Genomic DNA, 13,567 nt, shown 5'->3' on the forward strand with positions numbered 1-13,567 from the left:
CTCTCTCTCTCTCTCTCTCTCTCTCTCTCTCTCTCCCACTCTTTAGCCATCCTGCAGCCATTTTGATGTGTATCAATAGGTATATCGTCAATAAGAAGCATAACTAGCTATAAAATAGCTCTACTCATAGGGCAGTAAGCAGTTGCTTCCACCAGGCATAGTTTGCTTCCATTTCCATGGACAAATATAATTTTCATTATTATTAATTTTAAAATAACAAAAGAAGGCAAATATTTGGCGATATTTTTAGCCAAATGAGATTGGTTAATAGCTCAGGTTAAAATCAGAATTAAAATGTGTATATAGGCATGAAGCCTGGTTTCAAAAACTGTGTGTGTTGTGTGTATGTATGTTTATATATGGGCTGGCACATTAGGCTCAGCTAACTATAAGAACTGCAGTAAACTACAATGAATCTCCTTAGGCTAACTTTAGAAAGAGATAAGATGTCAATAAGTTAAATAAAAATTTATTTTAGAAACGTGTAGAGTCATAGCAAATTAGCAAAGTAAGGGCTCCAATCCATAATGTGCCTTTATTTGAGTCTTTGTCCACAAGCACAAAGAACAATTACTTAGTGATTAATTAATTCTCGCATCAAAATATAAAAAGGGACATCAACTATCTGATTCATTTTATGAGCATGGATGATTTTGTTTCAACAATTTGATTAAAGCGTCTTTAAAAATTTATGAACTGGGATCATTAATCAGCAAAGAAGGCAGGGCTGTATCACAATTATTATTTACTACAAGCAACTAAATCGTTCTCACATTCATAGGTGCCTTCATCTTAAAGGCACACGCGAGTGGAACCTTTGATCCTCCTCTCTTCTATGCCTCTGCATCCTGTCCATGTCAGCCTGTGGGTTCCTGTGTGCATTCGGACCCTCTGTGCTCTTTCAGCATGGACACCATCTGGGACAAGCTATCATCATCTCTCTGCGTTTCTGCAGGCTCCCTGGTTCATTGTTTCTGTCAGTGGCTTGTTTTCACCATGTAAGCAGATTGATCTTTTAAATGTTATTCCCTTGCCTAAAACCAGTTTTCCTCCCTGTAGTGTAGAATAAGAAACTACCCCATTGTAGCTACTTTCTGTTGCAGTGATGAAATATTGACCAAGCCATTTTCGGGGAGCAGTGGATTTATTTAGCTTACAGGTAACAACCATCACTAAAGGGAACCACAACAGGAATCTAGAGTCAGGGACTGAAGTGTGTGTGTGTGTGTGTGTGGGAGGGGCGTGGAGAAGTGGGGTGTGGTGTTGTTTACTGACTTCAGGGACTGAAGTGTGTGTGTGTGGGGGGGGGCGTGGAGAAGTGGGGTGTGGTGTTGTTTACTGACTTGCTTATCATGGCTTGTTTAGCTTGCTTTCTTATATAATCCAGAACCACAAGTGTAAAAATGGTTCTGTCCACAATCACTGAACCTTACAATATCAATTGTTAATCAAGAAAGTGCCCCACAGACATACTTATAGGCTAATATGATGGATATAATTCCACATTTGAGGTTCTCTCTTCCACAGTGACTCTAGCAAGATGACAAAAACTAACTGGCACAGTCCCATAGTCTTCCAGTCACATGACTTCTTACTTGCACCTGTCTTGCTCTAACGTTTTCTTTGGCTCTAGTCATTTCACACGAGGCTTGTTTCTTCCTTATAGATGCTCCAATTGTGGATTTTTCTGTTTCAGGCATCACGTTTCCCAAAGAAGTGTTTTTTGGCCTCTCGGTGTCAAATGGCCTGTCCCCATGCAGTCATTCTCCCTGTTCAAACTAGAATGATCTTGTTTACTGTTGATTGACTGTCTTCTACCTTGAAATACATGGCCCCTGTTACCTGTGGTCTCTCCCTGGTAGCTTCCACAGCTTCTGAGATGCCTAGTGAATACTTAAATGACCCGAGGATATAGAGTGATAATAAGTACTAGCTAAAGATAGGACACTTTGCGGTAGAACCGAGTAGTGCTTGCACTGCTTAGGCGATATTAGCTGTAGGAAATTATGGCCAGTAATGAGAAAAAGATGCTCAGATGAAGTGGCAATGTAGAAGTAGCAGTGAGCTTAGCTTACTTAGAGAAGGTCTAACCTTTGCTTTTCTCCATACCTTGGTAGGTTAGCAGACTCCTCAGAACTCTGCTTTATGAACCTGTGTGTCTGTGGGTAAGGCCCTGCCTTCCTCTTCCCTACTCACCTCAAATAGAAAGTAAGTTTGCATTATGACACACACTTAGGTAATGTTTGCACCTTACTGGTTCAGAGAAAGGAACAGAGGCTGCCTGTGGCTCTCTCAACCGTTGGGATCTTTACACTTATCTTCAGCCTTCCTCAGGATTCTCGGAACTGTATATTCTTGCTATTGGATTATCTTCCTTTTTCCTCAAAAATTGTAGGTTCTGCATAATATTTTTACAGCATTTATTAAAATTATTATTTAGCTTAGAATCCAGCCTACATTTATGAAGTGGCCCTTATGTGCAATGCATAGAATCAGAACAGAAAGGCAGTGGAAGGCATATTCTAGGTGCACATGGGGAAAAGTCTTATTCTTGAAGAAATGTGAAGATTTATGTAATAGGATAGACTTGAATTTATTAAAGGGAAAAGGAGTTAGCACACAGAAATGTAATGAAGCATATAGGAAGAAAGCCAAAAATCTAGAAGTTCAGAAGATTTTGCATATATGTGTATAAATATATATGTATACATATATATACACACATGCATACAGTATATATATATAATATATGATCTGTAATATAATTTTTCTTGAGAGGAAGTGGAATGCAGTAGTCCACACATGAGGAAACAGTGATAGGAAATCTTTATGAAGAATACGGTTTTTCTGGTGATTAGGGAAACAGCTCGAACATTTTCTTTCTTTCTTTTTTTTTTTTAAATTTTTATTATTTATTTCATGAGTATGAGTACACTGTAGCTGTACAGATGGCCGTGAGCCATCACGTGGTTGTTGGGAATTGAACTCAGGATGGTTCTGCTTGCTCCTGCGTAGTATACTGTCTTCAGACGTAGCTGTCTTCAGACACACCAGAAGAGGACATCAGATCCCGTTACAGATGGTTGTGAGCCACCATGTGGTTGCTGGGATTTGAACTCAGGACCTCTGGAAGATCAGTCAGTGCTCTTACCTGCTGAGCCATCTCGCCAGCGGTCGAACATTTTCAAAGTGGATCGATTCAGTAGAATGTCCATTCAAAGAAGCATGTGGTTCAAAGTTCATTAGCATAAAAAGAATATTAGACAAAAGCAAAATTTCAACCTTTTTATTTCCATCCTAACTATACTTTTAGAAAAGTAATAGATTTTTTTTTATTTTTAGTGAAATTTTAGGTATATATTTAAAAAACATTTGAGACAGGACCTTATCTAGTTCAGGCCAGTCTCAAACTCATTCTCTTGCTAAGGATAACCCTGAAATTCTGAGGCTACTTCCTAAGTGATTTGAATATAGGCATTTACTCCCACACCTGGTTCATTCATGGTGTTATACAGTCTGTAGGTTTGGACATGTGCTAGGGTATATTCCAGCTTTATAGTACTTTATAGTTTCTGTCTGTCCTGAAATACTCCATGCCTGTTTATCTCTCTTCCTCCTTGTCTGGTATAGGGCTAGGTTGTTCTTAGGGCTGGTTATGTGGATCGTAAGTCTGAGACCTGCTCTATTTCAGTAGCAACTCTCTGTATGCTGTTCCATGCTGTTTTGGGCTTCCCCAGCAGATGTAAATTGCATGCTTATGTTGCTGTTTCCTAACATTCCAGTTTTAAGCCTTCCACTGCAGAGAACTAGATCAGGCTTTTTTCTCACCACTGTCAGCCCCTCTACCCACCCTCCCCACACACACACGCTGCTTTCTTCTTCCCCAAATGATGAAATTGTGATTTGGGTTGATTGAAGATTTGGTATTTTAAACTATAAACACTAGTTACAACCGACCTCCACTATGCGTTAGAACTCTGGAACTTCCTTTCCCCACAACATTTATTCTTCCTAGAGTTAAAAATTGTTGTGATCTTGATTTTCTGCTCCTTTTCTGTCATTAGCAGCGATTTAACCCTAGAAGGTCACAGCTGTGAGTAACTTTGTTGTCGGTTTTCTTCAGTCTGTCCAGACATAGACATTCTATTATTTTTCTTGTGTTGGAAAAAAAATTCTCTTATAGAATCTTCAGAGGCCTGTTAATCTGATGCTGTTCTTAGGATCAGTTAAGGGTGAGTGGAACCGTTGGCTCTCTCTGAGACTTGTTTACAGCACCGTGTGCTATTGCACATACCCCTGCCTCATGAGTGATGGTTATGGGTCAGATCATGGAACATGATTACATGTGTGTCTTCTTTCTGTGCTGTGCTTGAGCCAGCTTCCATTTAAAGGTACAGAAATATCCTTCTACTTGTGGTTGTCTCGTGCAGACCATGTGAGGAACTGGATCGTATGCTTCTTTGTAGGCCCTCAAACTTCGGGAGGTCTGCAATTGCCCACCCCTCTCTGGCCCAGACCCTCGGTTACTGTTCAAACTTACTGTGAAGCATTTTCTTGAAGAGTCGGAGAAAGAGGACCGAACCATCACTGTCAAAAAGCAGAAAGCAGATGCTCTCCCCATTCAGAAGCAGGACCAGATACCACTGACATACGCACTTGAGAAAAGAACTTCAAGTTGACCTGAAGCGGATGGATCTTGGGTTCTGTGAGGAACATAGTGAGCCTTTTCCTTATTATGCAACTCTTAAAAATGATGTTTTCAAGGGGAAAAAAAAGGATGCTCAATGGTCAAGTCATGTATATTACAGATATCATCTGGAATTTTCTAGATTTTTATCTTTCATGAAATATTGATGTGTTTCAACCTATTTTAAAATACTGCCGAGAAAAACATCACAGAATAAATTGATGTTATACGTTTCGCTGTCATCCGTTCTTACCTTAGTTTGTAGTGATTACTATAAAGAGCTTCCTGCTCAGCCTAAAGTGGGTTTTGGAGCCTGAGTAGTTATCAAATGGAAACTGACATCTGAAAGTGGTGGTCTACGCTGGAGTGTGTAGTGAGCAGGGAGAGGGGGACCTGAGGGAGATAGTTCCAGGTGGTGCTGCAGTCTGGTTCTGTTCAGAGGCACAGGAAATGCTGGTGGTCCAGGTGACAGAGGGAGCAGTACTGTAGGAGGGAGGTTGGTCTTCCTGTCATGGTGATGTGGGGACTGGGACGTTCCCACCATGGGCATCACCTGAGAGACAGGAGTGAGTGCTGCCCTCAGGCTTCTCATTAGCTAGCTGACAGCAGCCAAGTGCTATGGGAGAACACGGGGAAGGTGTCAAGGTGCATCTCCAGGGGAGCCAGAGGTTGATGACCGCGTTGTGGAGGGACTGTGAGTTATTTAGTTAGTTTTATTTGTACTCTTAAATTGGTGGACATAGGTTTCATCTTTTAGAGGGATGATTTTCTTGAGAGACATTAAATAGATAACTTTGTTGGAGAATTAGAAGTGCAAGAAAACACTTTTTATGACTAACTGCTATGGGCTAAGGCCTTAAAAGATTTGTTTTACTTTAATATGAGTGGGAAGTATATGCAGCGTTATTAATGTCCAAGGAAGCCAGCAAGGGTATTTGATCGCTAGAGCTGGAGTTATAGGTGGTAGTGAGCCACCTGATGTGGGCTCTGAGTGGGTCTTCTGAATGAGCTGCAAGTGGTCTTACACTGAGTCATCTCTCTAGCCCCTGGGCCAAGCCCTTTTTATTTCAGTTATCCTAAGAGATAAGTTTGATTTTCATTTTATGTTTATAAATGGGCTTGGAGAGGTTTAATGATGTGTCCACTTACCAGAAAGAACAAAATTGTATCTCCGGCTCCAGTAGCCAGCCCATTTGCACAACTCTCAGGTATCAAAGGCAAAACTATAGAACGACAAGGAACACATTGCATTCTTGATTATCTGTTAGCTTCAATACAGGTGGACAGATAATCATATAAATATAGAACCAGAGAGCATTTCGTTGTCTGCAGGATGGCTTTCTAAGTCATCTTAGATCTTCTGTCAATCTTCATGCAAACCTTGGGGTAGGATAAAGCGGCACAGCTGGTCCCCCACCCCTAACGCTTGGGAAATCTCACTTGGATGTCTCCTGACTCTTACTTGTCAAGAAGATAGGTTTGAGCCAATTTATGTCTTGTTTATAAAGTATTTCTTGATCTGTGCACAAAACAACAGTTGCAATAGGAGTTTCACAGTAGCTATTACCTGAGTTGCCATTCTTCACACTACTGTAAAGTTTTATAAGGGGCACTCCATAGTGTGCAAAGATGTTTGGAGAACATCACCCACAGGTAAACAGTAAAGCATACCATTTGATTTTCCTGCAAGGTTTCTAAAATATAGTATGCCGTAGTCCCTACTCTTAGCCTTTCCTCTGTCCCCCTGGAAAAGCTAATTGTATTGTTCAGACTTCTCAGACATTACATACAAGTTGACATCATGTCAGAAAGAGCATGGATGAATTAAAGGTAATGTCTTTTGGTATATATGAATTCAGAGAAACATTTGATTTCATCTCAGGATGTCCTGGAGTCTCTTAGGAGATATTAAATAGCAGTTGATTGTAAGATACATTTAGGTTCTTAAGTGTTATGTACTTTTCATTGTATAATTTCTGTTACTGTCTGTGCTTTTCCTGTGAATATAACATGTGGATGTTGGGCAGTTAACTCAGTTGTTAGGATCATGAAGACAATAGCTCCCAGGTCCAAACTTAATCTAACTTCTCCTATAATCCAGATGTATGTATTTACTACTATATGTTTATACTTAATAGTGCTTGGCACATTATAGGCATCCAGTTAATATTTTATTTCTATTATATGATCAATATAAATGATTTGTTCAAAAAGATTATTTTTAAAGAAGAAGGAACCATACTTTGTGAAGTTTCTGCCTGATACCCAAGAAGTACATGAGGGTCCCAAGAAATTTCCTCATTTCTTCATTGGTAAAGCAGGCACTGTAAATCCTCAGACTCTAAAGCAGTTTATTCAATGAGAGATGCCTGTAAAGTGCTCATCGTAGACTAGAGCTCTGAGCACAGTACAGTTCACACTACTTTTGTTGGTGCTCACTTTGTGCTAAGTGCAGTGCTAAAAGCACTGTTGGACCTCACTGCAACCTCATATAGGGTCTATGCAGCCATGCCCATTCTCACTGTGGATCAAGAAGCTGAATTTTAGAGGGATAATGAAAACTCATTTGGATTAAATTATTAATAGGTTAAGAACAGGTTTTTTTTTCTAGTAAGAACAGATAAACAAACTCAAATTCTATCAAAAAAAAATATATTGTCCCACCTAATAAAACCTCTCAGAAGATACTAGTTTGGGATACCGTTTAGTACAGAGCATCATGATGTCCTCAAAGTCACTCATTTTCTTCAGTTTTTTTTTTTTTTTTGAGCTCTGGCTTGGATGATATCTAGCTGGCTCGCAGCAACTCCCAGGGCTCCGTGCTTCATTTGTATGAAGGGTGACTGCGCATACAGCCATTGAAACACACGTTCAACCCTGTTTCCTGAAACAGTCACTACGGTGGCAGCTGGGATCATCCTGATTGCCTTGGACCTCATACATAGCATCCAACATTGTGACTGAGAATGGTACGGTCTCCAGCACCCAAACCGAATCACATCACAGGGTTGGAGCTTTGCGGCCACGGTGCACTTAGATTGGTCAGTAAGTAGCCTAGATCTGAACTCTGCTGTGTTTGCTCTCTTTCAGCAGCAAAGACACAAACTCTTTTTTTTTTTTAAAAGTTGGCCAAAAATGCTTAATCTGAGCAATAATGATGTAGAGTAAGTGTCACATTGCTGTAATAGTAAGTTTGCGTTTGTATATTTGCTTAACTATATTAGGTTTGTTTTAATCTGAATCATGCCTTTGAAACCAGCCTACGAGACTGAAAGGATACATGCTCATAGAGAAGAAAAAAGCTTGCAGGAACTGGGTAAGTTGTCTACCGTTGCCTTCAAGAAGAGAGCTGAGCTCGTGTTGGAATAAAAGGGCTGCTGATTCGTAAGCCATTGTCCTTTCTGTAGCACTGCATTCTTGTGAGGAGCAGTATTGCTTCCATTTTTTTTTTTTAATCTAGGATGCCAAACTGGAAGGTATTAAAGCGGTGTGTGTACAGCACTGCTCGCTTGTTGATGGCACAGCTGTGAGGCCAACCTTCATCTTCTGACTCTGAAGAGTGCCTCCCATCCATATACTGCCACTTCCCTTGGTGGACATCATAAAGCCAGAAAGGATGGGAAGTGTTTCTATTCCCTCACTGTTGGATGGCAGGGCCAACACTTCTCATCCCTTATTTAAACGTGTTCACTTTACCGCTCTGTGATGTGTGGGAGTGAAGAAGCTCTCCCAAGCCTTTCATACCTATAAAGGCTAAAGTCCTTGCTGCTCCCCTTCTAACATGTCTTTATTGGAGCCTAGAGAGTTCTTTAGTAGTGGTGAGAAACAGCTCTCATTTATTATTGACACCTGGCTCCCTGTGCCTCGGTTTCTGGAGCGTCTTGATGTGTAACCGGGGTTTCTCAATGGCCTGGTTATTTAGGAGTAGAGACCAGTGAGGGGCACATGTGTGGTACAGTTTCAGGCTTCCATAACCCCATGATATAGAAAGACCAGTGGTAGGGGTGGGTGAAAAGATAGTCAAAGTGGTGCTGAACAGACTTGAGACCCATGCGCCAGCCTCCTGGAGCATGTGAGAAGGCAGGGCTGTAGCAAGCAAGTGCCTGGCATGGTCTTACCATCAGTGTTTATTGCTTTGGTTCTCACCTATGGCTTATGCTCTACCTACATTCAAAGATGATTTACAGAAGAAGTCCGGGGCCAATGCCTAAGGGGGGACCCCTTCTTGCCAGAAACCTATATAAGAGAGTCTTTTGTATAGGAAGCTCACTTCAAGAGAAAGACATGACATAGTCTAGTCAATGATTTATCTTTTCCTCTCCAGACAACTTAGGATAATCTTCACCCTGTTTCCACATCCTCTGCTAGTCGAGTCTCCCTGAGCTGTTTCTAGTTACCTGGCAGAGCTGGAGATCCATCCTAGAGTCAACCTCAGTGATACCAGAAAGACAAGTACAGTTCTCATGGCCAAATCTGACTTCTTCTGTTGACAACTTTATTTATATTAGTCGCATTTCTCTTTGCTGAAGGGAATTTAAGGAAAACTTTAGTCTGGTTACTGATGTGATTTGGTGGGGAAGTCAGGGAAGCAGGAGTATGAAGCAGCTGATCACATGGCGTTTATAGTCTGGAAGCACAAGGAGAGGGAGAGAGCAAGGGAGAGGGAGAGAGACAGAGAGAGACAGACAGAGAGACAGAGATATGCTGATACACAGCTCAGCTTTTCTTTTGTATTCAGTCTGGGACTCCAAACCATGCTCCATTATAAAGGTGAGTGTTCCATTCTCAGTTAAACTTTTCTATGGAAACCACTCATAGACACACCCATTTGTGAGTTTCAGTGGTATTTTTATGTCCCATTAGGTTGACGAGCAGGATTGATCGTATGAGACATCTGAAACATGTTGGTGAAAAAAATAATACAAAACTAAGAAAAGCGTTATGTTTGGGCTACTGACACCAAGGTCAAGAGGTGCCTACTTAGAGAAGATGATGTGAATATGGAAGACACCAAAGAACTTTCCCCTTTCCAGAACTGAAGCCAGGGTGACACAAGTTTTGTACTGTGTTTTGACACAAGTTTTGAACCCACTTGGAGTACCATTCATTGAGACTGATGTGAATAACACATTATGGTAGTATATAGCAAGACAAGCCCATTTGTGGTACCTTTTCAGTGACATCACTGAGGATGAATAGAAGTTCCCCCTGGGTACTTCCTGTTACCAGTTCTAATAGTAGGAATGGGTTAACAGGAGAAGAGATGTGTCTGGGACCTTCCTGAACACACAAACGGATGTGTCTGTGAGGAGTTTCTGTTTTATATATGAGTCAATAACCGTTCCAGAAAACTACATTTCCAGATGGCATGTGTTCCACCCAAGAGAAGGAATCATAAGCACAGTGCTCTTTACCAGCCAGTAACTGATCTAGAAGCAATGAGTGGCTAGATTGGCCAATCAGATATAAAGCAAAGAAAGTCTTTTTCAGAGGCAGCGTTTTCTTCTTCACTCTATGAACAAGGCTATTTTTGCTTGGAGTCTAAGCCTGATGATCTTGTATATATCTGTGTGCTCCATGAGATGCTGCCCCAACATCACTGAGTGGCTGGGCTGGCACTGATATTTCCACCCTTGTAAATATCTCACAGAATGAGATTTTTAATATTTTCATTATTTATGCTGGTGTTATTTGGTTATTCTCTTCCTTATACAAAGGAGTATTTATATGAATGAGCTAATGGCCATATGGTTTCATTCTACAAATGAGAAAACCAGGGATTAAGAAAAGTTATTAATTAATTAGCATATATCATACATTAGTAGATGGGAAGGCTTCAGTGCCTGCCTCCCTAAGCCTAAGGTCTTCTTGCTAGTTGTTCTGCTAGAGTCAGTCCAAAGTTCAGGAATTATATACCAGGGACAACTGTGCTGGTCAAGCAAATAAAAATCTCAACACTGGGCAGTTTGATAGAGTGGGGGAATTCTCAGTTATTTTAACTTTCTAAGTAAAGAAAAGACAACCATCTGTCAGGGTTGCTGGCAAAGAGACTCAGGCTCTAAAGGCAAAGGAAATAAAGATAGCCTATGACTGAGAGGCAGACACCCCATAGATGTGTTCTGGAATGGAGCCAAATGAGCTCAAAGAGGAGAAGAAAATGATGATGCTGTCTTAGTTACTGTTCAGTTGCTGTGAAGAGATACCATGACCAATGCGACTTATAAAAGAAAACATTAAATTGGGGCCTTGCTTACAGTTTCAAAGGATGAACCCATGACTATCCTGGGGGAACATGGTAACATACATGCAGGCCTGGTGCTGTATCAGCATATGAGAGCTTAAACCTTATCCACAGAGAGATGGGGGGAGGGAGGGATATATATATATCCCTCTCTCTTTCTCTCTCTCTCTCTCTATATATATATATGTAGATAGATAGATAGAGAGAGAGAGTCCTGATTTAAACCTTAAAGCCCATCCCAAGTGACACACCTCCAGTAATCCTCCAGTAAGGCCTTATTTCCTAATTCTTCTTAAACAATCCACTGACTGGATTAAATACATGAACTTATAGGGGCATTCTTGTTCAAACTCCCCCATCTGTAGACTTGGAAAACCAGAGTTTTGGCATGATGGTGTGGTGTTCAGGCATCTGAAACATGAGGAGATGGGTCTGATGGCTCTGCTGCTCGACCATAGAGGACAATGACATCATGAACGTAAGCTTCAGATCTGGGTCTCCATTAAAGTGCCAGATCAGCTACTTCCTCGCTGCAAACCTTGACTCCCCTCCTCGTAAAACAGGGAGATGGCCTCATTGTACTTTGCAGCCCCACTGTGAAGAGTATGAGATGGTGGCATACTATGTGCCTTAGCTTTGTGCTCACACCTTATGAGCAGGAGAATACTCCCCATATTAAAAATACTTAGTAGTTTTGGTTTAGAAGAGTTTCCAAGTCTTCTTCCCCTCCTACCCAAGAAGAGAACAAGGAAAAACATCCATAGGATGCCATCTATCTATTTTGAAATAAATTGAACTCTTATCTAGGGAAGTAGAAGAAATGACTCCAACAGACAGAGTTTCTAGCAAGACAAATCCCCCAATGTCCTCTCTCTGCCACTGCTCAATAATGGTGTTTGCTATAAATCAGGGAGCTTCTTTATCAAGTGCCTTGGAAGCACTTGGGACCGATTTAGTCCTGGAATGAGATTAATCACAAATGCTGCTTTAGCAAGAGCGATGGTTGTGAATGAGAAGGTTTGGTGATTCACCAGTTGTGATAGCTGGAGTTTACAGAACCAAAGCTTTAAGTTTTTAAGCATTTCTCAGCCTGAGAAAAATGATCCCTCTCAAGAATACACTCTTTTATCTTTAAAAATGGCTCAGTGCAATGAGAAGCAACTGATGTTTTGAAAACACCTACTATGTGTGACAGGCTTCTTTAATTCCCAGAGTACCTCTAAGGTAAGTTTGATTAGCTTTGCTTTGTGTGTGAGAAAAGCGAGGCCCATCAGTGAAGTGACAGGTCAGGGTTGTATAGTAGCTAAGCGTCTAAGACAGTGGAATGCAGATCTGTTTGATTTCAGTGCTTTCTAGAATTGACCATAGATCCTTGGCAGCTGAGCCCCAAGAAGATACCAATAAATGAATGGAACTGGGTTGTTGTGGTGTTGGTCCTACAACTGATGAGTGACATAATCTATTATGACTCATTTTTAGTGACACTATTCTGTGCAAATTTTCTCCAACTTATCTTAAAATGTATATATAGAGAATGACTGACTGACTGACTGAATGAATGAATGAAAACTGCCTAGGAAAAGTAAATTTCTGTTTCCTCTTTGCTCACAGGATGGCAGCTATGAAGTGACGTGATAAGGTCACTCTTCAGGAGGCTTCCTCTAGAGCTGTGGTTGATGATTGCCCTATTAGCTATACCTTTGATTCTCTGCAGTGCTCTATCCAAGTGGCTTTCAGCTAGGGGCAGGGCATGGATGTTGAGCAGTCACTGTAATGAAGGGTTGTTTACTTGTAGACTACCCAGCACCTTGGCTGAGACTCCATGTCACAGAGCTTCAGCAGTCCACACTCCTCCTTGTCTGTACTTCTTTCCTACTCTCCTATTTTGAATGTCAGCCCCAGAACTTGATCTGAAGTCCACCTCCCCCACCTTCATTATTTGTAAGAGTTTCTCCAACAGGTATCTGACACACCAAATTCCATCTTGATATCCGCATCTTGGAGGATACTAAAGGACAGACATAGTAGTTCTATTACCCAAAATAAATATTTATCATCAGGAAAGCAGACCAATGCTGTAATGTTACCAAATAAATATATGGCCAAGGACATGAATAAATTAGAGATTGATGCAAATACATCTCAGGGACAAAATGAACAATAATTGAGGTTCACTATTAACAGTTATGTGACCTTCTAAACTTAATGCAAGGTATCAGCTGTAAATACACGCATACGTAATAAAAGTACAGACATACACTAGGGAAGATAAACACAAAATTCAGTGGAGAGGTTACCACTGAATATGTAGTGGTAAAAGGTTTAGAACTTAATGCTCTATGATTGATACACAATTGCTCATTGTACCTGTACTTTTTAATGTGCCAGAAGTTTTTTTTTTTTTTTTTTGGTTTTTCGAGACAGGGTTTCTCTATATAGCCCTGGCTGTCCTGGAACTCACTCTGTAGACCAGGCTGGCCTCGAACTCAGAAATCCGCCTGCCTCTGCCTCCCAAGTGCTAGGATTAAAGACATGCGCCACCACTGCCCGGCGTGCCAGAAGTTTTACAGAATAAAAAGCAAACCATATTAAATCATATACAACAAATTACTTCTGGTGAGAAACAGTGAAATGATTTG

The 13,567-nt window shown here is 40.9% G+C and overlaps 1 protein-coding gene across 7 annotated transcripts in view; it reads left to right on the top strand.

Moving 5' to 3' along the window:
• The window catches only part of Oma1 (OMA1 zinc metallopeptidase), an 82,796-nt gene that overhangs the window by 45,477 nt on the left and 23,752 nt on the right, over positions 1–13,567 (top strand). For 4 of the 7 annotated variants that reach the window (XM_031378012.1, XM_031378013.1, XM_031378014.1 and 1 more), the window contains one exon: positions 4,467–4,929. The exons of 1 other annotated variant lie outside the window; for it this stretch is intronic. In XM_031378012.1, coding sequence (XP_031233872.1) covers positions 4,467–4,679 — 213 coding nt within the window. In that variant the 3' untranslated portion in view covers positions 4,680–4,929. Of the gene's footprint in view, positions 1–4,430; positions 4,930–7,911; positions 7,994–13,567 lie in introns of those variants that run through there. 2 more of the 7 variants (XM_031378018.1, XM_031378020.1) reach the window with 2 other exon arrangements.

This window comes from Mastomys coucha, unplaced genomic scaffold (genome assembly GCF_008632895.1).
Source record: "Mastomys coucha isolate ucsf_1 unplaced genomic scaffold, UCSF_Mcou_1 pScaffold18, whole genome shotgun sequence".
Lineage (NCBI taxonomy): Eukaryota > Metazoa > Chordata > Mammalia > Rodentia > Muridae > Mastomys > Mastomys coucha.